This window comes from Sinohyriopsis cumingii, chromosome 5 (assembly GCF_028554795.1).
Source record: "Sinohyriopsis cumingii isolate HCF-2022 chromosome 5, ASM2855479v2, whole genome shotgun sequence".
Classification (NCBI taxonomy): Eukaryota; Metazoa; Mollusca; class Bivalvia; order Unionida; family Unionidae; genus Sinohyriopsis; species Sinohyriopsis cumingii.
The window spans coordinates 97,001,373-97,028,250 of NC_142965.1; the positions used below are offsets into that span (position 1 = coordinate 97,001,373).

Here is a 26,878-nt window from a genome sequence, read left to right on the forward strand (position 1 = left end):
TAAACATCAAATACCCGTGATTATTTACGGTGCCAACTGGTTTCTTCAGTCTACGATTTCTAACAATGCCGTCGCGAGACGCCTCGTAATTGACGAGCACAGGATGCGGCTGAAATTCTTGGTCCATTTGTATAATAATACTACTTGTCTAATTTATTATTTGGTTTAATTATAAATCTTTCAACGTAGTCTTGAGGGGTTTTGATGACGAAGTCTGCGGTGGGGTCAATGACGGCGTTTTTAATTCGCTTGTCATAATAGCGTTTTAGTTCCCTGTATCGCTTTCCGCCACAATTAATACACAACTGCGATTTTCCTCTTACACCAACGTGGCAAACCAAGCACGGGAGGGGGCCAAGAGAACCATTACGAACGCTTTGTAAATGATACCCGCAGAATTCACCTCTACATGATTTATTGCACGGGGTTGTCGACCCAATCATCAACCATTTGCAGTGATTCATTATACTATATTCTTTCATTTAAATACTTGTTTTAATTATATGGATGAGTTTGAGAGATTAGCAGTAATTAAGCCCCGGAAAAATATTAAGTTCAATCTCGATAGAGTCCTCAAGGACACACCAAAAGCGTTAATAAACGATAGAACCCTGTTGAATAAAATACGCGATTGTATCGATGAATTCAAGCGTGATGGTGCATCTCATAGTTGGTCAACATTTCAAATTGATGGTGTTGTTGATGCTACCATGAACGACAACCGCGCAGCAATGATAATATCACAACTTGACGGTAAAAAGTATTTCTTCAGAGTAAAATTCATTGTCCGGGTGAAATCAGGCGATTGGATCATACGTGATAAATTTGAACCAGTTCTCAGCGACAAGAAAACAGTCATTGTCAGCCGCGACTCCAAGCCGGGGTTGTTAACCGGAATTGACAAACCATACTATGAACGAGCGTATCCTGAAACAGCAGTTGTTTATGGAATATACCCGTTAAATAAGAAACCTGATATCGGAAAACTGAAACCGATGAAACAGTCAACGGGGATAAATTGTGTAGCAGAACGAATAATAGAGCATTTTACAAATGCGTGTCGAGGAAACAAATTGACTGATTTACGACGTAGCAAAATCAACCAGTGGGAACTAACCGTAAAAGAGCGTGGAGCAACCATCAGCGACATAGCGAGATTAGAAACATCGCTGAGATTTCCAATAACCGTTACAACGATAACCGGTGAAGTATTATACGAATCGAAGTATAAATCGAAGGGAGCCCCAATCAAAATTATTGATCATAACGAACACGCATGGACGCCCGCGATCACAATATTTCCACGGGATAGAACAGTAAAGTATATACCCGAAGAATTCCTGGGAGAACAATTCTCCCGGGATGGTTTTCTCGCGGAGAGGAAACTATTTGATGCTATTGCCTACTTGTGTAAAAACGACCCTGTATCAGTGTGGTTACTTCGCAGCGCTGAAAACGATGCGGATACCTTTGATCAGTTTGTAAGACCAAACGGTGAATTATACCGCACTGAAGCGTTTCACAACAAGATGAAAAAAACTGCCATAGAATTTGAGGAGCATGATGAACAACTGCTAACAAATTGTTTTACGATTCCATCGGTTGTAGCTCATGTTGCAGCAAGGAAAAATGCGTGGAGACCAACGCGCAAGGAATTTTTACCAGATGTACAATCCAGTTGTTTGGAATACTATCACGGTGGACTATGGAACACTGAATACAACCGCGACGCTATGATCTCGGTTGATATGGTTGCCTGTTATCCAGCGAGTTTTCTCGGGTATGGATCCGCCGCTGAGTATTTCAAACGATTTGGACACCCCAGACATGAAATGACTCGTGTTGCTATTAATGGACCACTGCCTGATTTTGATTTAACCGGATTCGCTCGCATAGTATCATTTGAATTCGCGGCAGGACTCCATCGCTGTTGCTATATTTGGATCGGTAGACACATAGCTGAAAAGAAGTGGTTGCCAATAGCGCTGCTACGGTATATGATTGATTGTAGCATGCTAGTTTCGTTGATTGTCAGTGACGCGATTATATCATACCGGGCGCAGACTGAAGTCTGGTTACCAGAACCAGAGCGTCTAGATAGCATAATTGATGAATCCAGAAAACACATTGATGCCGACGAGGAATATATCATCGAATGGTCCAGGAGGATATTCAACCAACGAAACCGCGAGGCAAAAGATCTCGGTAGAAGAATAATTGGTAAGTTTACACAAGGTGGAAAAAACTGCGATTACAAACGATATTGCTCACGGCTGATTATAGATGACGCAGAATATGATTTCGTAATCAAGGACGCAGTGGCGAAAAATAGATACGTGAACTGCAAAACAGCTTTCTTGTCCAATGGAACAAAGTTGGGTACAGTTGTTTCCTACAGCGATGGAGACAGCCCCGCGTATCCACATTTGAGGGCGTCTATGCTGGGTTACGCCGCTATCAATTTATTCTCGATGATAAATAGATTCCCCGATACCGCGGTTAGAGTAGCCGTTGATTCATTTTATATTGACGTAGCGTATAAGAAAAACGTAACCGAGTTTACTAGTCCGGACGAGAGTTGGGGTACATGGAGAATTAAAGAAGAAATACGACGCGATTATTCCCCGTCAGCAAATGTCATCGTTGAGAACAATTACCTATGCGGTGATAAATTGTCAGAATGGTCTAATGCACCACCGTGTTCTGATCCAATTTGTAGACACAAGACGGTTTATTTAAGCGGCTGTGGCGGGTCAGGAAAGACGACTCGGGCAATTGAATTATTTCGAACGCGTTCAAGTATAATCGTGCTTACACCGACCCATAGACTAGCGCGAGAGATAAAACAACGAAATGTTGACGCCGTTACTTATCACAGCTTTTTTCGATACAGCGGCGGTGAGTGGACTCCTGATCGAATGGGTGAAAAATTTATTCCTGAAGTTATCATCTGGGATGAGATATGTACTGTTTCGTTAGATACTTTACGAATGTTTCTTGATTGGTTGCTGCTCGCGAATACAGCGGTAATCATGTGTGGGGACCATGGCCAACCACCACCATTTGTCGGCGAGGGTCCACATGATTGGTTAAAGGGTTTTGTGGACTATTATGAAGAAACCGATACTGATTACCGAGCACTTGATGAACAACTGCGCGAGGTTAAAAAACTAATCAGATTACAGCCGGATAGAATTCAATGTGAAATAATCCGCGAGGTGATTCCGGAAACGCCGTTAAATGAATTCTGGGAAACATGGAGACCAAACGATTTAATTGTAGCGAGCAGAAAGATAGTCAGAGACACACTTCAGCGGAGGTTGTTTGCGTTGCATAAGGAAAAGTTTCCAACGCGCCCAGTGCCGTTGTGTTATAGACCCGCTGACACACGGCGGCAGAACATTGAAGTTGAAATCCCGGGGCCGACAGCGTCAGGGACAAAAAAACAAATTCTCGTGCTGAATGATATCGTGCTCGTTGATATCGGTGTCGTCGAGGACGCGCTACGTGCTGATAAATCCCCGTGGACGCTAGGATACGCAACAACAATACACTCCTCGCAGGGATTAACCATCACGGACACAATTGTTTGGATAGTTGATAATCGCATCGAATGGTCGAATCTAGTCTATCTTGCAGTGTCCCGAGTACGGAGAATGAATCAGCTTCGAAGAATTGTTGTTGACGGAGCCGGTGACGAAGCCGGCGACAAGGTCACCATCGATGCAAGCGTCATTGATAGAAAACTCTCGGGTTACCGCCAACAGGATAAAAAAAAACAGCGGCGTTTTGATATTGATGCCGAATTAATAATCTCGCTACGACAACAACAGAATAATCACTGCGCGAGTTGCAATTGTATAATGAGTTGGCGTTATTCGGATAAAGACACTCGCCAATTTACCGTGGATAGGATCGATAACAGTCTCGGTCATGTCAAAAACAATGTGAGGTTGACCTGTCTTGAGTGCAATAGACGCAACGGCGCTAGTTAAGACCACGTGGTGGCAATTGAGTATCGTTAGGTATCACTTGTAGTTGCTCGCGTGTAAATCCGCGCTGAGGAGCAGTTGAATCCAGTCTGTAGATCGGTGGTCTACCAGTTGATCGTGTTATCGTTGATATGTTATGTGTGGTAACACTCCAGATAGGATCAGTAGCTCTTTTTTTACCGCCTTCAAGCTCTCCTGGTTCATATAGATATCTAACAGTGACATCGCCAAGAATCGGCTTGGAAACGCTATTTATTTTTGATCTTCCGGGTATATACTCGTATTTAATCGCGTCGCTGGGCTTCATGTTGATTGCTCGGGTAATCTCGTTATTTAACGCTGCAATTACGCCTGGCAACCTTTTAACCCATTCACGAGATCGTTTTTCTTGGATGAATTCCTTCGCGTATTGATATCCAAATAACCGTTCAGCGAGAGTCCGATTGAATCGTTCAACAATTCCCTGATCACGATGTAGCGCAGTATGACCTCGTCGTATCGCGACGCTATGATGTTTCAGCGTTGATAAAACAGCGCCGCGAAATTCACTACCGGGATCAACTTGTAATAGATTTGGCCAGCGCAGAGGGCCTCTTCGATAAATTCTTTCAAACGCAGCGGCTACTTCAGTTGCCGACTTTGTTTTTAACGGCTCCGCTTGTTTGTATCGACTCGCAACATCAACTACGGTTAGCGCGTATTTGTAACCGTTGTCATGCGGCAGAAATAATATATCAGCCTGATGAACTTCATTAGGTACGCTGACATCAAAGCGCGAGAAGTTGATTTGTTTAGGCGGTGGTAGATAGATTTGCCATATAGCCTGTTTGGATAACCAATTAGCCGCAGTGGTCTTTGTTACCTTTGCAGCGCTTGCAAGCTTACCAATTGCGGTCTTCCCCTTCCAGTATCCCCTCGGAGAATAATAGATGGATTCCATGTTGTTATTATAAACGCTATCGTTTTCAATTACCAGCGCCAGAAGCTCCGCTTCCAATCATTAATTTACCTTTCATAGCCGATTTTACCAACCATGAGGCCAATTTTTCTTTGACGGATTTATCAGGAATAGCATTTAACGCGTGAATTAATTTTACATCCGCGATATGACGCTGTTGCAGATCGCTACTTTTGTAAGCAACATCATGAGCATGACACGCCTTATCGATAGCGTTTATTGGATACTCACCGGGTTTGGGCTGATTTTGATCATCGAGTCTAATATCTAATCGTGTTCCGGGGCCACAGTAGTTATATCCTGGGAGGTGTTTTTCTCCTGGATACTTTGCCCACGGTGTTCCGGGGAGTTTTGCCAATTTGGCTGCGATGTCACCTCCTCGCTTTTTTTTAAAACATCTCCGGGTCTAATAGAAATAAATCTAAATTTCTTTGTACCGCATTGTACACACTTGCCAGTAAGCGCCGATCTATTATTTCTTGTTGTAACGGTTGTCATATCATTTGTGCCAGTACGCACTCTACACTTTACACAATATAGATCCATAATTTATGTATAGAGATATGAATATAATTGATTTTTCGGCGACTAAAACAAGAGAACCAGTTAAGCATGTTGCAGCGTTACCAAACTCGATCCGGATGATTATCATCGGACCATCTGGATCCGGCAAGACGCAATTGTTACTCAATTTAATAATGAGATGGATGAAGTGGGATAAGTTGTATTTGGTTGCTCCTAGCGTAGATGATCAACGATGCTACGAGGTGTTGAAAGATTTCAACGAGAATGCATCAGCGATCGCTAAAAAGAATGTTATTGAGTTTATTACGGATATCAATGATGCACCGGGTATTGATGATATTGATGGCGACGTTAACAATCTAGTCGTGTACGATGATGTTATGTTAGACAATCAAAAGAACCCAGCTAGGATATTTTCCAGAGGCAGGCATAAAAACACTGACGTGATATATGTCACTCAACGATACACTCAGATTCCAAAAGTAATCAGAGATAACTGCAATATTCTTGCTGTATTCAACGGCGTTGATACACACACGCTACGAAATATTTGGCAGACATGGTGCGGCGGTGACATGGACTTTAATGTTTTTCGAAACTTTTTTAGTCATGCTCAGTCGACCCCACATGGATTCATAACGATAAATTTACATGATCCTCGGACACGATATCGTATCGGACTTGACCAAATATTCGGTTAGTTGTAAATAATTTTCATTGTAAATAACCTCTTAGCAGCAGAGGGGGCAATGACATCGACGCGGTCGTCGACGTGCTTACCGGACGCTGACGACGCTGGGGATCGGCGCGCAGAAGGTGTTAATTAAACCAAATGACGACGCGACGATCCCCCAACGACGTCGTCGTTTTTTTTTTACCAGGCGCTGACGACACTAGATCGTTGAGTGCAGAAAGTAATAATTAAGCAAAATAACGATTGGACAAAATGTCCGATTCGCCCCCTCTGCTGCTAACCGAGTGTTGTTCTTTGGTGACGTTAAAAAAGTTATTCGATATTTTGGCGGAGATCAACAAGATCTCGTATGATTCTTGTTGGTCTAATTTCAACGGAGAATTATACATCACCGTGGATGTGACCGAACGTGAATAAACCTAAAACGTGGTATCCACTATAGGAAGAAGCAGAGCTTGTCAAGTATTTCTATATTTAAGTGTATATGCCACAGTTGTGATCAACTTCATACCAAGTCCTTGCACAGAATCTTATACTGATCCAACGTCATCGGTTGGTGATCCAGTAGATGATTGATGATATTCATCATCTCGTTTTCAATCTCCACGCCGACATTCCCCGCTTGTTTAGAAGCGATAATCAATTTTAATCGTGAAATGATCTCCGTTGTACTTTGGTAGTAGCATGTGTTGTTACTTTTACTACTCAGCGGATGCCTTTTCCAGTCGTTGACTTTTTATGCCGCTTGGACTCCTCTTCTTGACGACGTCATTGTGCTAGCTCGTAAGGACGGTTGATTATCCTTGTCTCATCGGCAAGCTATTTTGTAATAAAATATCCCACCTCTTTAAGTGAGGCTTCTGTGAACCCTTTCCAGCCTATGCAGGCAGTTTCGCTGAGGTCTCTTGATCCATTAAACCTTGTTTTATTTTAACCTAGCAATCTAAAGGTTGGATCTGTCATACGAAATATGAGTCTGGCTCTCGAGCGGTAGAAATTTTTCTCTGACTTTCAGGTCCTCTTTCAGTTTAGAAAAGTGATCTGTTAACTCTCCAAGCTTTTGGCTCATGTATTTGTTCTCGTTCTCGTTATTGTTGTGCTGAATTGACGGTCCGTACTTTTGGTTGATACCTAGCAAGCGACTTGCAGCTACCGCATTATTGGATCAAAACCTTACTGAGACATAGCAGTCTTTGAATTATTTTGCGGTAACGCCACAGCAATGGTCTTTCGCGATCGCGTCGATGTCCCTGTTGTCGAGTCCTGAAAACAGCAAATATCATCCCGTTTAGGTCGGATGTATTTAGGCACATAGTAGTACGACTGAGTCAGAAAAAATGTTGTTGCATCGCTTGTTACGCGACAACGAAATATACTCGCAGATCAGGTTCATGTTTTCTGGGTGGATTTTAGTTCTGCTGATGGTTGCATCTGATCTGGGTCTGCTATGGTGAAAATAACGTCTCCCATGGAATCGTCAGCAACGCAGTTACCAAGCTCGTGCATCACCCTGTAATTGTCCGGTAAGGATTGAGCGTATAAATAATCACGCGATCGTACATCAACGTGTTGTTCAGGAGCATGTTCATGAGGCAGATTCGTTTTACAGGTCGGACCCATTATCATGTATTGTCAATCAGGCATCACAAAATTATGCTAGCTCGCTTTCATTTTCGTTTTTATGTCGACATTAATGATGTTCATTTTCTGTACAATTCACCATCATGTCGTACACGTCCTTTGGTACTCTCATGGGCTCAGAAAGCTCTTCTACGAGTCAGGATGAGCGGAATAAAAAACGTGCAGCGCGCCGGAGATTTCATGCAAGGTAATCTCTACATATGCGGTCACAGCATTGTTAGTCTCAAAGATGTGCGTTATCCACCTCCGGACGCTAACGTCGCACGATGGTCTCAAATGAGCAGACTAGAACAGACTAAATTGTAGCTGACAGGCGGAACTCGAAGGCAGCTTAAACATCAGTGGAAGGAACTTATATGGACTTGCAGCACCGACTGGACAATATCTGGTGTCGTCGCAGGCCATATCGTTGGCGGATCTCGAGGTGGCACTGGCGAACAAGTATGATAACACATGTGGAACTGTTACCGGCAGCTTAAACATGGGTGGAAATACTTTAGGTGGACTTTCAGCAACGTGGCTGAAGATCGATAATACCTAGGTGATATCATAACCGCAGTTCAACACGTTTATTGGCATACAATTATCTACGACAGGAGGAATACACATAGAAAATCTCACTGTGGCGACTGGTGCTAACATCGCAGTGACGGAATGTACGTGGACACTCGTTACGTTAGAAATAGTGAAGGATACATTCCAACGCTCACAGAAAATACTTGAATTCGATACGGCTTAGTTTTGTCGGCATCAACGGCATTTTTTTGTCTTAATAAGTTTAAAATGCATTTGCTTATTGCATCACAGCCACAACCACTTGAAGCATATAGGCAACTGCCGGAATCACATCCAATGTTTATCTACTAATATAGTCACTGCAGGCAGTTGTCATCTGGAAATTTCAAGTGCGTGGATGAACTTCTGTTGCAAAGAGAATTCTCACATGGAGACTCAATGCCACTAAATATGTCAGCACCGCGGATGTGATTTCGCCGTGTAACAATTTTTTTGTTTGTTCCTGATTAGTAAGTGTTTTTGCCTAATTCCTTATGCCTCAAAAGCATAGAAATGACTATTATTCCCCACAAGCTTTCCTTTTGTGACTAGGACAGTGCTATTTTGAAATTTACCTATTTTCCAGAAAATGCCAGATAGATTCAGTGCTGAGTAAACTTGGAGTAACTTCTAGAACTTTCTATAATTTTCCAGTAATATAAATAGTGGTATAAATACATAAACAAAGAGGTCATAATCCCACCAGTTCAGTTCAGTGTTAGTTGATGAAGTGGATACATATCTGCATTTTTCTGAGATGCCTCAAGAGGCTGAAAGCATCCGACAGACGCATACTCCGTGAAAGAATATGTTAATATGTATGAGGCCTACAAGCTATATTTCTGCATGCCAGTCGTGGATCAAGACAAACTCTAGGCACCTCATTTCACCTACGAGGACTGCAAAAAACTCTGGAAGCTATGATGGACAATTATTGCTCTGAATTTTATGTTATAAAATATGTTATAATTTTTAAAATTGTATATGTTTGTAATTTTAAAAGGTTAAACAATTTTTAATGTCATTGAAAAAATATAACATATATGAAAGATGTTGCAAGAATCTCTTACATGTTAGTCATGGGTGAGATAAATGTAATTTTGTAGGATATTACAGAGGGGAAAAGAGAGCCATGAAGTTTGCTATCCCAAGAATTTGGCGGTAACCCATTGACCAGTCAAGCATCTGCTATTTCTGTACGGTGGACTCTTCTAAACGTCGGACTGGCAAGGATGCGCCTGCTATCACGTATCCGGACCTTCCTTCATCCATCGCCAAGGTGCCACACTTCCCTCAGCTCCCCGTACCCACTCCTTCGGAGAGAGAGCAGCCGTCTTTAGAAGAGAGCAGCAAGTCAGAGAGCGAGGAAGACGTTGTAAATCCAGATGACAATTTCAGAGGCGGAGCTGAGGAGAGAAACCCATACTACCCTAACCAAAAAGACCTCAACGACTTGATCAGATATCTAGGTCTCACCAAGTCCAATGCCGAGCTTTTGACGTATAGGATCAAGGAGTGAAACTTGTTGGATGAAAGTGTGCAATGAGCAGATGAGAGGAAGCGTCGCCAAGCTTTTTACAGCTTCTTCATTTGTCAAGATGGGCTTTGCAATGTGACCCGTCTGTTCGAGGCAATCGGAATAGCTTGTAACCAGAATGAGTGGCGCTGATCCAGAGGCCTCAAAGCCGTGCTGCTCCATAATGGAAAAAAGTACCCGTCTCTTCCCCTGGCTCACTCTGTGCACCTCAAAGAGGATTATAACTGCATCAAGACATTGCTGGACGCCTTGCGTTTGATGAGTACGGCTTGGAGATCATCGGAGACTTCAAAATGGTGGCATTCCTGATGGGTCCCTAAGGTGGTTTTATCAAGTTTCACTGCTGTCTTAGCCTTTGAGACAGCAGGGACACCAAGGCATATTATCATAGGCGTAAATGGCCATAGCGGACCGAGTTCTCTTTGAGGAGGATCAACGTCACGTGGGAACCACTGGTGGACACCCGGAAGGTACGGATGCCACCGCTGCACATCAGATTGAGCCGTATGAAACAATTTGTCAGAGCTCTAGATTTGCAGTCAGCAGCCCTCACGTACCTTCAAGACTTCTGCCTTAAGCTTTCTGAGGCAAAAGTCAAATCCGATGTACTACAGATAAAGAAGATCCTTGAGTGCTATGAAGCTCACTAGTAAGGAGAAAGTGGCATGGAAAAGCTTTGTCACAATGGTTCGGGGCTTCCTGAACAATCACAAGGCAAACAACTATGTGGAGCTGATTGAGACTCAGGTGAAGAACAACGACAAAATGGGCTGCAGGATGTCCCTCAAAGTTCATTATTCTTGATGCTCATTTTGATATATTTAAGAAGAACATGGAAGCGTACTCGGTCGAGCAAGAAGAACCATTCTAACAGGACTTTGAACACCGCTACCAAGGACAGCATAATGAGAACTTGATGGGAGACTACATTTGGTTGCTGATTGATGAAAGTGACTTACAATATCAACGTAAATCTCGAACGACTATTCACATCTAATTCTTTTGTGGTCATTTTTATTACTTTAGTATAAATACATGCTAATTTTAATTATTGTGCTGTTTTTCTGACTTTATGTGAACCAAAAGATACAAATTCGCCCGTTTTATCATTGGAAATAGGTAAATTACAAATTACCACTGACCTGCTCACAAATACAATTCCATTTTCTATACTTTTTGGGCACAAACAATTACGAAATAACATTTACAAAGGAACAAAAATTGTGTTACATAAAATTTACAAATGCACAGCAGCGATCGGAGCATCCACAATTACATTTTACATCTGCGGCACTTATACAAAGTATTCCACGTTTAAATTTGCAGCGTTCACGTCAGAAAAAGATAATCAAGTCCAGAGTTATTTTCAGATTTTTACGATGGATGAATTAATATAATGCGACTTGATATAGTCACCATGGCGGAAATGGTCCAAGTGGTGATCAAACTTTACCAGCTTTTGTTGAATGATATATATAGGCAGGCTGCTTCGTATGCTTGAAATGCCGATCACGTGCTGAAGCATACCGTGATAGTTCAAACCGATAATAAAATGGTAAGGAACATGAGTTAATCATCGGTCGAAACTGCTCACGAACGATGGAAGCACCAGGAGGTGAAACTGTCTCACATTTCATTGGGGAGTATGCGTGAAAAGCAGCTCAGAGACGCCATCGATAGGTATTTTGTCGTGTTCAAAATTTTGTAATTATTGAGAATCGGCGAGGCTGGTCAAAACCACCGAGTGCCTCATCCACGACATCATCCAAGAATTGTATCCGAGCCTCGTGGACGCGATCGTGGAAACCGGATACGTGAAACGACGATGGTTTGGTTAAAAGGAAGACGATGACGCACTCAGACAAGATCACGACTGCATGGACAAAATCGTGGCAGGAAAACGATTTCGAGGCAATCTAGCACTCCGCGATCTTATCGACAAAAAATGTGTTCTCTGCGTGGAGTACGAGGACGTGAACACGACCATAGAAGTGATGACGCTTGACGAACGATCTGGCAGAGGTGCTTCTGACGACGAGGTACCAGGACGTTCTCACTTGCTTATATTTTCTAAGGACATATTTGCCTTATGGTACGTGATAATGTACGGAGGCCATGGAAAGGTGGATCTATATTTGGACGTGGCCGTGTACCAATACCTGGAGAGTTTTAAAATGGACGAACTCGTGAGAAAGCTGTCCAATGTTCTTAAGGACGGTGACTCCATCGTCAATGGACATTTCGCTCATCCTCCAATAGCCTCTCATGATGTGCTTGAAAAAATGAAACTTTCCAGGTATGAATCTCTTCTGGACGTGGTGGTTATTTCTCAATAAATGTTAGCTTACGAAAATGTAAATAGAGAAAATAGCTAATGCTTTTATCACCTTTACAAATATGACTCGTGATGAATACAGTATAACGTTTCGTGTAGCAGTGTTGGAAAATTCTTATGAATACTTAGATAATTTTACCTGCAAATGGCTCCTGACATGTTAGCGGATCTTGTTAAATTAAACCAGATGACCGAGATAAAAAGGAATCTGACGATTAGTATGAAGATTAACTGTGGCCTCACCAATGAGTTCGATGATAAAACCATCAAAGTGGATCAAACGCATATCAAATTCCTCAAAGATTACCTGTCAAAGCTTGAAACGCATATCAAGAGTTTAGTAGACACAGGAGCATAAGATAATGAATCGCATCATCGACTTCAATCGCATCAACGAGAATTTGTCGGCGGAAGAGCGTCACGAACTAGAAGCGTATTACCACTATTACAAACGACATATATACGTGCATAAGCACGCGTAGAGGAAATACAAGCGCGTACTGAGATTCATCTAGGTGACAGTGATTGCCACTCCGATGATGCTGTTTTTTTCCGGGGCTGCGTCGCTTTCATACGATGATGAAATGCATCGAGCCAGAATTAAAGGCCCCCAAAAATAGTTTCATGCAGGCCATGCTGTCGTATCAGAAAATGTTAAATAAGTTCCGATCCTATTTGCGTGGGTCTCCATTTGGCATAACGATGCTGATTAGCGAGATGAGGACCGTCAATGATCTTATCGTGGACATGGTTGCGATATATAACAAATGCCTGGCTCTGTTGTCGACCCCGACAAGGTCCTAGTCAAAAGACGTGAGCTTTCATTATCTATGAAGCCATGACTCATGTCATCGTGGAAATTCGAAAGGATCTCAGGGACGCGTTCCATCTCAACAAAGAAATTAGCATGGATCTCACGTTCACTAAGGTGGTCGGGATAGGAAACGATCTCGTGCTGCTTACGACGGCTCAGCAGAAAGAGCTGTACGACAATGGGACGCTTAACATCGCCTACGATAAAGATCTCATTTTCAAGCACTGCGTGTCTTGCATGCTTCGAGAAGAACGCATAAAACTGATACATAGAAAATAAAGCATCTTTTTTATGTAACAAACCGCAAAACATTTGTCTCTCGACATTTTTGTCGCTTCTCTTTCCTTGCTTGGTATCTATCAGGTCTTATTTCTAAATTGTTTAATCATTATTGGATTTATCACCGCTGAGATGAACAACGGAGTATCCGATGAGAAAAACTCCTTGGTGAGCTTCAAACACAAAATGATGACGGTACAGCATGCCTCTGATCCCACCTACAAAAAAATGAATGATTCAATATAATGTGATGCTGAATCTTATCACATGCCTTATTTTAGTACACACGATAAGTACATTACAATTTGTGTTAGCCTCGTAACGACTAAACACAGGATGAACTCTCCTGGTCGTTTTCGCGTACAGCTGCGTTATGCTTAATTCTTGCCAGAAACTCGTCGAACACCGACGGATGTGTTTTGAGTCGGTGGTTAGCTTTCAATTCCTTGTAGTAATATTGAATATCTCTTTAGTTTCGACCACCACAATGCTATTATACCTGCAAACGACCTTAAACACCTTCTTGACGCAATATTCTCTCAAGCAGTGCCTTGTTGCACTTTTCCGTGCTGTCCTGATGTAATCAGGCACACCTGTTTTAGCCACGCAACGACCTTTTATAGCAAGCAATTAAAGAAACAGTCGACATAGTTTATATATATTTTTTACCAAAATGTTCTCTGACCAGCAAAAATAAAAAGCAAAATATATATATATATATATATATATATATATATATATATATATATATATATATATATATATATATATATATATATATATATATATATATATATATAGATAGATAGATAGATAGATAGATAGATAGATAGATAGATAGATAGAATAAAAACGTCTCTATAAAAACGGAGCATACAATTTCACAATTCTTTGCACAGAGTAGTGGCAAATACTGAGAAAGATTTTATCCTACATCGTTGTGTCACGAGCATTACTCGATGTACTGGGTAAACGTGCCCGTTCCAAGATCGAATACCTCTTTTCATGGATTGATCAAATGAGTCAGAGAAGCCCTAAAGGCAAGGCCGAATATTGTTGCATGTCGTAAGTTCGCGAGCGAGTATACAGTAGCTGGCGGGACGAGCAATGATTACCGAACAGAAGTACATGAAGCAATTGCGAGACAAGTACAGGTCGCTCAGTAGAACAACTGCTACGCGCTCAAACCTGCTTCTATTTCCTGGGCAGATCGCGACCATAAGACATCGATCAAAGACGATCCATAAGCCATTGAACGGCAACGTGATAAATCACTTGGAAGCCAGCAAAGCTGTAGACAACGAAGTTGTCAACTGCACCTTCACCAGCACGTGATTCAGAAAGGAATCGATTAAGATCTCCTGAAACGTATTCTAAAACCTACCGTGGATGCAGAACTATGCACACCCACAGCCATCAAACTCGGACTAGCCCTCAGAGTTCATTTTGTGCGAGCTACGGATCAAAAGAGCATCGACGCATGTATGAAATCCAGACCGTTGATTTAATTCACATCCTCGACGTCGCATGGTCGTTTATCCAACGTGGTATCGATGATTGTCAAGAGTCAGGATCGGCATGGAGCATCACCGGAGACAATTCTGTCTCGTTTCAAACTTCCAAATTTACACCGTTGCGTGGAAGTAAGCACGTGTCACTTTACAAACAAAACATAGCGCATCAATGCAAAAAACACGGACGGCTACAAAACTTTGTCTTCACCGTACCGTATCTTCAGCATCCCGGCGAACATTGCGTCCCTTGGTCCTTTGAGCAGATAGTGGCAGAATCACCGACAGCCGCAAACCACCGCCGACGATGATCCCACTCACTACATACCAACTGCGACGGCACAAATCAGGAAACAGTACCACATCTGCAAAAAGTACTTTAAGTTGCACGGTAAAAATGTCAGAGACCTTTGCCTTGTTACCGGTTAATATCGAGAAGCCGATCACGATAACTGATATCGACGTTTCAAAGATCCAGACTTCCTACCAGTGATCGTATATAATCTACCAGGGTATGGTGGCTATTTAATCGTCGTTGCACTTAATCATCTACGCGTCAAATAACTTCTCGCCGAAGTGGGAACACAAATCAAATGCATCCCCAATAATTTTGAAACGTACATGTTTTTCTCGATTGGACCTTTCCTATTCCTCTATAGCGCTCAGTTCATGCCGGAGTTTCTGGAAGAACTCGCTGCAAACTGTCCTAAGTTCACACACCTGGAAAAGAATATTGAGCCAACGCAGATATAATCACAAAAAAGGCATTTATCCTTACGAATACATTGATGCATGGTCACGATTCGACGAAACTTCGTTGGCACCCCAAGACACCTTTTACTCCCACTTTTACTACCACTTTCATCTCTAAGGAATCACCAACGTTGAATACCGGTACTGGAACAAGATATGGAACGAGTTTGATTGTAAAACCCATTGCGATTATCTCAAAACGGATGTGCTCCTTCTCACGACGTGCTCGACAATTTCAGGCACACGTGCATTGACTATTACCAACTCGATCCACTCTGGTATTTCTCCTCGGCAAGAATCTCTCGGGACGCACTTCTCAAACAATCAGGAGTGACATTAGATCTCTTTACTGATTCAAACATGTTACTATTTATGAAGCAAATGGTACGAGGAGAAATCTCAGTATCAGCAAACACACGCAATTTCCAACCACAAATACCTGAAACACTACAACCCGACAAAGCCTCCCGTGTACATAATTTACCTTTACACGGACAACCTCTAGGGACGGGCGATGTCACAGCCGCTTCCCGTTGGATATTTTCATTGGATTACCTCACAACAGTTCGTCGAGGCAAGACAAGCGGGTCACGACAATGATTGGGGATATTTCGTCAAACTCGATCTTGGGTATCCACAACATCTACACGACGAAAACTTGATGCTGTCTTAACAACAACTATATCAGAAGAGCCAGTTCGGACTCGGGGACGCCAAGGTGAGAAAATATTACCATATGTCGCCAACAAAACCAATTATAGATTACACCATCGACTGCTCAAACAAGCTCACCAGCACGGACTGATTCTTTAAAAAGTTCACCGTGCTCTCAAGTTCGTCAGTGACCGTGGATGAAACCCTACATAGACTTCAACACGAAACAAAGAGCCAAAGCCATGGCGGCTTTCGGCAAAGAGTTTTTCAAATACATGAACAATAGCGTGTTAGGAAAAAACATGCAAAACATTCATCACCGCAAGAAAATCGAAATCGTCAATAACCTACGACGACGAGATAAACCGGTCGCCAATGATGCCTTTGTGCGCATGAACATTTTTGACGAAGAACTCGTCGCGATCGTATTTAGAAAAAGCCAATCTCAAGCTGGACAAACCCATCTACGTTGGTAAAGCCGACCTCGACTTTTCCAAGAAGCTCATGCTCGAGTTTCACTATGAGTTAATCATTAACAAATACGGAGACAAATATACGCTGCTCATGACCGACACTGATTCTATTGTACACAAAATTCACACCGATGACATCTACTAGGACATGTTTCAACACCAAGAATTGTTTGATTTCAGCAATTATCACACACACACACACACACACACACACACACACACACACACACACAGCCCTTTCCACTGTGACGACAATAATAAAGTGCTAGGAAAGTTCAAGAGGAAACTCACGACGTACCCATTATGGGATTCGTCGGACTTTGAGCCTAAACGTACTTAATCATCCTCAACTATGGTACCGTCATGAAAACAGCAAGGGTTTTTTAAAAGTCATCTCACACATCGCCAACAACCAACATTACACACAAGCACTACATGGACACATGCATTACTACTCCATACGAACTTTTCCGAACACAACAACATAACATATCTACAACGCTCATTAACAAAATAGGACTATGCCCCTTTGATAGTAAACGTTAATCCACCGATGGCATTCACACATTCGCACACGGACACAAAGACACAGTCTAACGATCCTTATCATCACAGCTATGTATTACGCACACATTAAAAACATGACATCATGAGACAAGCCGAAGGCGTCCAGAACACACAGCACCTACAACAAAAAAGCTTAAATAAACGTAGTCCAAAACCCCCATTTCTCTAAAATGGCCAAGAACCCCCACAAGACAGTAGTATAGTTCCTTGGGGGCTCTCTCATGCACTTTTTATCACATCGTGATAAAATGGTCCAGACCCCCATTTCCGATATTACTACTGTGTCATTTATATGGAAGACTGGCTTAGCCTCTTTACAAGTGTAATTTCAAAATAAAACTAAAATATATAAACTGTTCTGCTCTCCTTAGTTTATAATTTTATAATGGAAAGTATCAATAAATCATCTACTCAAATATAACGTGTACGTGCTAGGCCAAAATCAGTAATGATGTTTATAAATATGTTTTCCCTTTACTACGCACATATATTGTATGCACACCAGCAACTTAAAACGTTGCCCTAGGACTAAAATAAACAGTGCCGATTATTCAATCACAGTTTAACAAGACTTTATCGTCGCTACAAGATATCCTTTTTGGCTAAATTATTTTGTTTTCTCATATTTAAAAGCTTGTTTTAGGATAAAACGATTTCAAACTGATTTGGAGTATTTTTTTAAATTTGACCGATGTTTGGTAATTTATAGCAGGATCATTTCTTACTTAGCGTATATGCATATATGATTGACAGGGAAAAATTTGCTTTTCTTTCTTTTAAATTTCTAAAACCGATTTCGTTACCTTCCTCAACAGAGCTTTTTCTGTTACTCAACTGTTCTCAGAATAACTACTGTTCAGATTGGAGTTAACCCTTGGTCTGTCACGAGTTGGGAGTTATGTCCCTTGACTGTAGCTACTACTGATATATCTTAGTGATATCAGCGCTTGAAATCGTGGGTGTCAGTAAATTTGTATGTTCTATTATGACAAAACCAAACCCGTTACGAACTGAATGAAAGTGCGTTGCCATATATTATTATATTGAATACTCTTGAAACAGTTTATTGGATAGTTTAATGTGTGACTATAATTTAAATGGTCACAGACACAGAGAGAGAGAGAGAGAGAGAGAGAGACAGAGAGAGACAGACAGACAGAGAGAGACAGACAGAGAGAGAGAGAGAAAGACTGTGTGTCACGTGTTGTGGCTAATCTGCACAAATGAAATTTAGTACCTTGCATTTATTTCTTTATATCAATACATAAACCTACCAAGAGTTCCTTGAAATTTCTGTCTTTCTTTGGAAAAATGAACTCATCGACATCAATAACACCTATAAAGGAGTATCCCGCCAGTCTGTCCTGACAATAGTAGACTAGAATCTGCTCATCTGAGGACACAAGCTTGCTCATATGAAGAGGCTCCCTAGGGATCATATCTGAGTAAAATGGAAAGACAGAAAGAAGAAAAGATGTATCAGAATATGGAGTGAAACGTGCTACATCTCTCTCTCTCTCTCTCTCTCTCTCTCTTGTATAATCGACCTGTGACTTGATGTGTCTTTTGGTTAATGGGTTTCTTAAAGCTGTCAAAAGACCAAGTTTTTAAACATTTAATTAGAAAGCCTTAATTTTAAAATAAAAGCTAAAATAGATACACCAAACATACGACATCTTATATACATCCGAAGGAAAAAAGGACAAGTATATTATCACCTGTACTCTGGCAATATTAATGTTAAATGTTGGATTTTTATTAACTAAATAAATGTTATTCTTAATTCTGCAAGGATTTTCAAACCTGAAACACACACACACACACACACACACACACACACACACACATATATATATATATATATATATATATATATATATATATATATATATATATATATATATATATATATATATATATATATATATATATATATATATATATATATATATTATTTAATTTGTTTGTCAGTTTTTATTACAATATTACATTTTGTTTTTCTTACATGCTATTGTAACTGGAGATTATATGTTTTCACGAAAATTGGTTGACCTGAATCATTCGTTTCATAAACAACAAGTGTTGGCCTAGATGCTCACCTTGAATCAAAATTAGTAAACAAAGTTCTATCATTGTTTTAAAATGAATGGTTGTTTTCAAGGCCATGATGGGGCTTTGGCTTTAAGATGTAAATACCTTTTTTATTTTTTTATTTCTTAGAGAAAATGATTTGTTTTCGTCAGGGTCAATTTTGGTGTACGTGACAAAAACACGATCACGTGGCACTAGTTGATTTTGCAATTCTGTTGTTTGTTTTTTTCCATTAATACACATTGTTAGTTTTAATAGAGATGTATTGAGAGAGATTTCTCAGTTTTAGGGCTTTTTACACTGATGTCAAGTTAGTTTGTTGTAGCCAGATCTTGAGTTCTAATTTTCTTTACATCAGTTGGATTTCAAAAGGATTAATTATTTTTATTTTCTGAAAATATTTTGAGGAGTGTTCACACAGAAATTTTGGAAAGACACTGCTTACAAATTTAATTTGGATTCCCAACATCGGAGTGCCATTATTTGTATTTCTAAAAGGAACTGTAGATAAGCACAGTACTGATTACAGCATACGTCATCGTCATCCATCTTGGATTTTCCACCAGGATTCGAACTTAAAATTATTAGAACATTTGTTACTAGGACTTTTGCAAAATAATTCTTGGATTATTCTTAGATTGTGTTTCGATTTGATTCTTGAAACCATAAGTTCTTCTCCTTTTTTCATTTTAACAGAATGTTTCCAGGAAAAGATATTATTTGTTAAATTTTAAACAGCATTTTGTTTTCACTCTTTCTGTGTTACTTTTTTTCGAGCCTAGATAAGTAACAATATATATATATATATATATATATATATATATATATATATATATATATATATATTAAAAGTCAGTATTTATTTAATTCTATTGTTTCTCATTTGCAAATAGTATTTGGGTTAGGTAGTGAAAAGAAAACGTTCAAAGAAGTTGAAAACATGTGCATCTTATCCAAGCTACCCCAAAATAATAGACAGCACACGCACACATAACATCAAGTGATAAACCTTTTAGATGCAATAAATACGAATCTTGTTGAAATTTAAGTTTTCAAAAACAATATTATTAAAAGATAAACATTTAACAGGAAATTCTCAAAAACATTTTTTTTTTTTTCATTTTCCCTTTGACAATTAGAGAGCCTTTTTACGATTTGGCTTATTCCTTCTAAAAGAATGTACGAACAATTAAATTAATATATATACAGAAGAATAGACAGATAGAAGAACATGCGAAGATATTAACAATACAGTTTCGTCACTAATTATTGACGCATGACACATACTTTGTCAATTCCTGGTCAAATCATTCCTCGTTATCAATGTAGAACTTACAAGAACTGTACCTTGCTGTTCGCAAAAATGCCACTATCAAATGTTGTTGAGATTATAAAATATGAACAATCAGTGACAGAAATACAGCATATAATTAGATGACGGCATCTACAGCTATGTCACGTTTACCCCGACCCAGAGTAGCCCCAGTTTGAAACATGTATAATCAAGGTAATTCTGACAAGCCATTGTTTGATGTTAAACATTGCCGCAGGCTACCACTAATCCATTACGTAAGATTGTCGTGGCTAGAAGTGGAGAGCCAGACCTAGGAGCTGCGAGGCCGCCAGATAGCCAATTATCACCTAGATGTTGAAACGTTTGTCCAGGTCAAAACAAGTTGCCCGAACAAGTGGGAGTGTCTTAACTTCTTTTCCCTGCAGACAGACAGCCAGGTTGAACTAACCGCTAAGACGATTGGACAGGGTCACAGCCACCCAATCAGAATCGAGATAAGGGAGAGACCCTGATTTAGGTAGAATGATATCTCCGCGTCTTCCGGCAAGAATTAGTTCGCTAGAAAGTTTGCCCAGAGGAGAGTAGCGTAACTCCGAACAGCCATTCGTTATTGGCGGGAATATCTTAGAACGGGAAATTCTAAGTACAGACAGCTTCAGATAAGGTCAGTGAGCTAATTGTTCGGTCTTTGCGGAATGCGACTGCATTTTTAATTGTAGATCGTATGTATACTTTATTATTACTAGAATCGTAGTACGAAGAATTACTTTGTGATGTTAATATGTTTGCATATTTTGAAGAAATGAGTTGATATTTGTAAAGAATTATATAGCTTGCTAGCCGTCGTAAGAGTTAATATTGTAATTCGCTATGTGGGTATTTTATAGTAGACTAGCACATGTGTTCATGTGATTATAAATTTTGCCATTGTTGAATATTTGTGTAATGTACAGACATGCATCTGATTGTTGTCAGATTGTAGTACAATGAGATTAAATATATATGTGTATATAAAGATGTGACGCAATGTATTGATGTCTGTATGACAATTCGCTGATACCGCGTTATTACGCCATTGTTTGCCCTGCAAGAAGTGTGTGGGAATTTCGATGTGTACGCATGCGTGACAGAAACCGTGATAGCCTTATCTGATGACTAATTGTTGATCTAATGTGAGGTGAGATTCGATAAAGCATATGTTAACGCCTTGTGTTTTTTCACAGGAAGCTTTGAGGGACAGACCAGTTACAGTTTGGTCCCGTAGTCTCAGATAGAGAGACGGAGGAAAGGAGAATAAAGGAGAGAAGTCAGGAGAAGTTGAAATCTAGGAGGAAAAGGGGAGATAAAGGAGGAAGAGGAAGTTGGGAGCGAAATTGGAGGAGGAGATAGTCGAGAGGGAAACGGAGTCGAAGGAGGCGTTGGAAGAAGGAAGGAAGAAACGAATTATCGGGAAAGAAAGAGATGAGTAGACGCAAGGACAGGGGGAAAATCGAACTCACACTGTAAATCACTGGATGAATTAGGCTGTCACTTGGTCGAGGGAAAGACGGGTGATTGAGAGTTTATCGTCTTAAATTATCGAATTTATTAAATTGTTATTAATTGAATTTCATCTTCGTGTTCTCTATAATTTAGCCGTCGGCATTGCTGACTGGGGGCTCAAATCTACCTCGTCACTAATTTAACTTTCTAACCCCACGAGCCCGGGTGGAACTTTCATCATAATTTAATTAATATATATATATTGGAAGAACCCCACCCCAATGCGTGCAAACGTCACAAGCTATAAACATAAACCTTAAGAAGGTTCTGCTATGTGTACGGGTGACATGAGTGAATGGTAGACAATCACATGTAATTTACAATATGCAGTTCTCAGAATAGGGATCTATCGCAAATACATATTTGTATGGACGAAATAATGTCTCACATACGTGTAATAGGTAAGGTACGAATATTGTCATTTCTAAGTTCATTAAACCTGAACTCGCTTCAAGAAGCCCAATTTTCGACTGATATGATGACAGTATCGTCTGTAGCTTATACCTTTCAAATACAATTGTCTAGCCTCTAAAACCGATCAAAACTGTCCAGTTAAACCTGTTAAGTTACGAAAACGGACTAAATTAGCACTGATCGCACCCAACGTATTCGAAATTTTAAATGAGACCCATTTGTTCTGGAATATAAATAATGACTAATCTCACGTGATAATTTTTATTTTCGATCTGGACTATTATAGTTTCATTTTAGGTACACATTGCTTGATAGCTACGCCACCATACTTAGCTTCCTCAGCATGTAGATTATCTACGAGCGACGTGTGCAGAGTTGTATTCGTCATGGTTTGCCGGTTGCTCACTTAATGATCCACGCGCATGACAATTATTTGACAATAACATTAAAGAAATCATCCAAAATTATTTGTTCAGTAGTAAACCTACAATCACGCCCATTCCGACTAATAAATTCCGTATAAATTTTGCAAACTATTTGTCCTTGGTTTTTATTGAGTGTGCCACAAATTCATATCATTTCACTGAGTTGAATTTACATATGTTTGAAAAGAACATTCTTGTAAGGAAGCCTAGATAAATATGGCGGCAAAACGTGACCAATAAGTGACAAAACAAGAAAAGCCGTTTTTGCTGATAAATTTGCCAAATTTATGAGCACATGGAATTTCTACGTAGGGAACAGCCTGCATCATACAGAGTAATGAAAGTAGCTTAGATTGGCAATTGAGGTGACAAGGAATACTTGATGATTTTATATACCACACTGCCACCAAGTCACTTAAAACAGACTTGGACGAGGCTGAATCTTTCAAATACATGTCTGACCTACCTTGCATAGGAAATTCAATTGGTAGTATTTCCAGAAACTTCTGTTTTTTATAAAACTTTAATACTTTATAAGTATTCCGGGACAAGTAGCTTTCGTTTACAAAAGTCACAATTTTATCCACACCCATGGCCCTGTTGTATTCAAGCCACGTGACGACAAGGCTTGCGCTGAGATTTCCAAATATCTGCTTGGCGCACAAAGCAATGGTTTCGTTACCCATTCGTCGTAATGGATACATTGGTCTGACGTACGTTGAAAAGTTACTGGAACATATCTTACTGGTCACTGTTAGCGTGATTCCTCTCAGACTTAACACTGACTCGGGTCTAGGACATGTGTACTGGATCGTAAACATTACGTCCAGGGCATAATACCAGTATTTTGCATGATTTGATTTGATTATAATACCATTATCAAACAAGAAACAGCACGCTATATATTCAGGCTTAAGCTCAGAATGAATCCAGGCGCTAACTCCAAATTCATTCCACGGGTTTCTGGTTGTAGACGTGTTCCTTCCAATCACAGAATATATGAAAACTTTTGCGTCAGAAACATGAGTGAATATGTCCATTCCTTTAAAATCTGAAAAATCGTCATGAACAGGAACGACCTGAAAAAATAAAACAAAATACCGACAAGAAAGCGTTTAATCTACTTTAATAAAATTAACATTACAGGAAAGGAATACATATTATTCAATCCAGTAGGCAATCTTATGCTTTTTATATCGTGCTGTACCTATTTATTTATTTTGAAGTCATCAAACAACATGCCACTGTCAAGCCATATTTTTTTAATTAAAAGACTCTTTTTAATATTACTTAATCAAGATACGAAAGGTTGGATTTTGATGTAGAGGATGGATTACATTCACCACCTAATCATATTAAAGAAATACAATGTGTGTTTTTTATTTCTCAAACTTTCACTAGTAAGAATTGCATCGGATGAAAATATCGATGCATCGTCTTGTGCTTACGTATTTAAGACAAGAGTTCCTATACCTGTATAAGTAGTAGACCGTGTCTGACTATACAAGTCAGGCACATATTTGACCTGTAACCTGTATCCTCTTTATATATATATATATATATATATATATATATATATATATATATATATATATATATATATATATATATATAGATTTACTTTTGTGGAAACGTACGAATCTCTAGACATAATTGATATAAAATTAAAATTCTTTTTTTTAGATCTGTTAATCTTCTTACCACTGCGAAATTCAACCTTTTTTAATCAAACAATTTTGAGTCAGTACATGAAAATATAATTTTGAATGGGGTTCCTCTTGTTTTTATTGACGGAATCTACTCGTTTAAACTTCCGTTGCCATGTTTCCATTCCTTCCCTATGCCAAGATTGTATTTCAAAACAGGCGTATACTCCCCTCCTCAGCCATTTCACCGTATGGCTGGTTTCCTCATCCATTGGGGATGTTTGATCGATACATTTAGTCTTTTCCATGTGTGTAGTGTGCGATATTTGTTGTAAAAGGGGCATTGATCCTTTTGATATGGTTATATGTTAGGATCAGCTTTCTGTAACATCAAACCGTTATCAGTCTGCATTTATCAATATATAATTATTACTAACCTACGGTCTTAAAATAAGAAACAAAACGAGTGAAAACCAACAGGTTTAGTGAAATTCAAATAAAAGGTATTTCTCCAGAATACAAAGTGAAAATTTAAATAGGACTTTTCAGTATTTTGAGGTAAATCCCCAAAAGTTCAGTATTTTTTATCACAAGTCCAAAAGTATAAACTTTCGTATGACTTCCAGTGGTGATCCAAATGAATGCCGATATTTTAGCCTGGAATATGGCTTTGAGCTTGTCTGATTCGGGAGCGGGAGGTCGCGGGTTTGAACCCGGTTGAGTCATACCAAAGACTTATAAAATTGTACTATCAGCTGCCTCGCTTGGCGCTCAGCATTATGCGGTTTGCGTTAGGACTTGTCGGCCTGGTGTCAGGATAATGTGACTGCGGCATGATGGCCCAGCGCTTGATATCACTATAAACTGCCACACTGCAGACATCTGACTGCAAAATTGTTAAAGCAACGTTAAAAACCCAAATCACACGCACACACACACATACACACACACACACACACACACACACACACACACACACATTTATATAATCCAATATGTCCTAGAATAAATTCACAGTAATCCCAAAATACTGATATAGTCCAAGAAGTATTAATGAACACTTTGTAATTCCAGTACATAATTAAAATAAATCAATTCTCACAAAAAACTGAACACAACAATGCGACTCATTTTACTCCAGATGTTAAGATAGGAATGAATAATTCTGAAGTAAAAACAAATTATATAGAAAACTAAGATATAACTACAGAAACTGGATGACGATCATTTCGCCATTAAATTCGTAAACTTGCTTCCAGATCATTCTTAATTTATATGTAAAAGCAAGACCTTGAAGTGAGCATCTGTAATCATGCTTACCTCCAAGTAATGATGATCTGAAAATAAACTCATAGACAAGTATTTGCTCTGTAATATTTACCAAATGAAACCCCATTTAGAATATATATATATATATATATATATATATATATATATATATATATATATATATATATATATATATATATATATATATATATATATATATATCTATATATATATATATATATATATATATATATATATATATATATATATATATATATATATATATATATATATATATATATATATATATGAAGACATCACAATGTAACCTCATATAGCTGTCTGGATTATTTATTTTCCGTTTGTTATTCGCAATGAGCGCCACATGACTGTGGAAGGTTCCAGCCAACACGTTCATTACATAACAAAGCACACATATTTGTGTCCTTACCATGGAACGTTTTTTACTGGCAATGTTAATTATTTTTTGTATTGTACGGAGAAAAAAGGCTGCTTCTTGTAGCGTTTATTTGTACAATGTGTGTTGCTGACTTGTACTTGCTAGAACTTTCCTATTTGTCTCACCACCCCACCCCCGATTTCTAGCTGTGTCATTCATAATTATTCGTTTTGTCCTTGTTTTCTGAGGCTCTTATGTGTCGCGTAGCATCGTGATACGTTGGCGGCTCATCATCCCCACCTCTTTCTTAAGGTACATAACCTTCTTGTTTTTTATCTGTTTATAACAGTGTTACCAATCTGTGTTAAACCTACGTTAGAATGCAAGTTTTGTCTTCTGGTTTGTAAGAATGCTATTTTTGCATATTTCTTGGGTTCTTTTTCTTTGTGGTTGAAACTTTCCAGCATGTGAGGGTTGCCGTTGGGCTCTACCATGCTCACCATCCCCCG

General features: G+C 39.5%; 1 protein-coding gene across 1 annotated transcript in view; it reads right to left on the reverse strand.

Annotated features, from left to right (window-relative positions):
• The window catches only part of LOC149799829 (uncharacterized), an 87,422-nt gene that overhangs the window by 35,611 nt on the left and 24,933 nt on the right, over positions 1–26,878 (reverse strand). Inside the window, exons 3-4 of the mRNA XM_089957134.1 lie at positions 23,521–24,133; positions 18,563–18,729 (exon numbers count right to left, since the gene is read on the reverse strand). Of these exons, the coding sequence (XP_089813260.1) occupies positions 18,563–18,729; positions 23,521–24,133 (780 nt within the window). The remainder of the gene's footprint in view (positions 1–18,562; positions 18,730–23,520; positions 24,134–26,878) is intronic.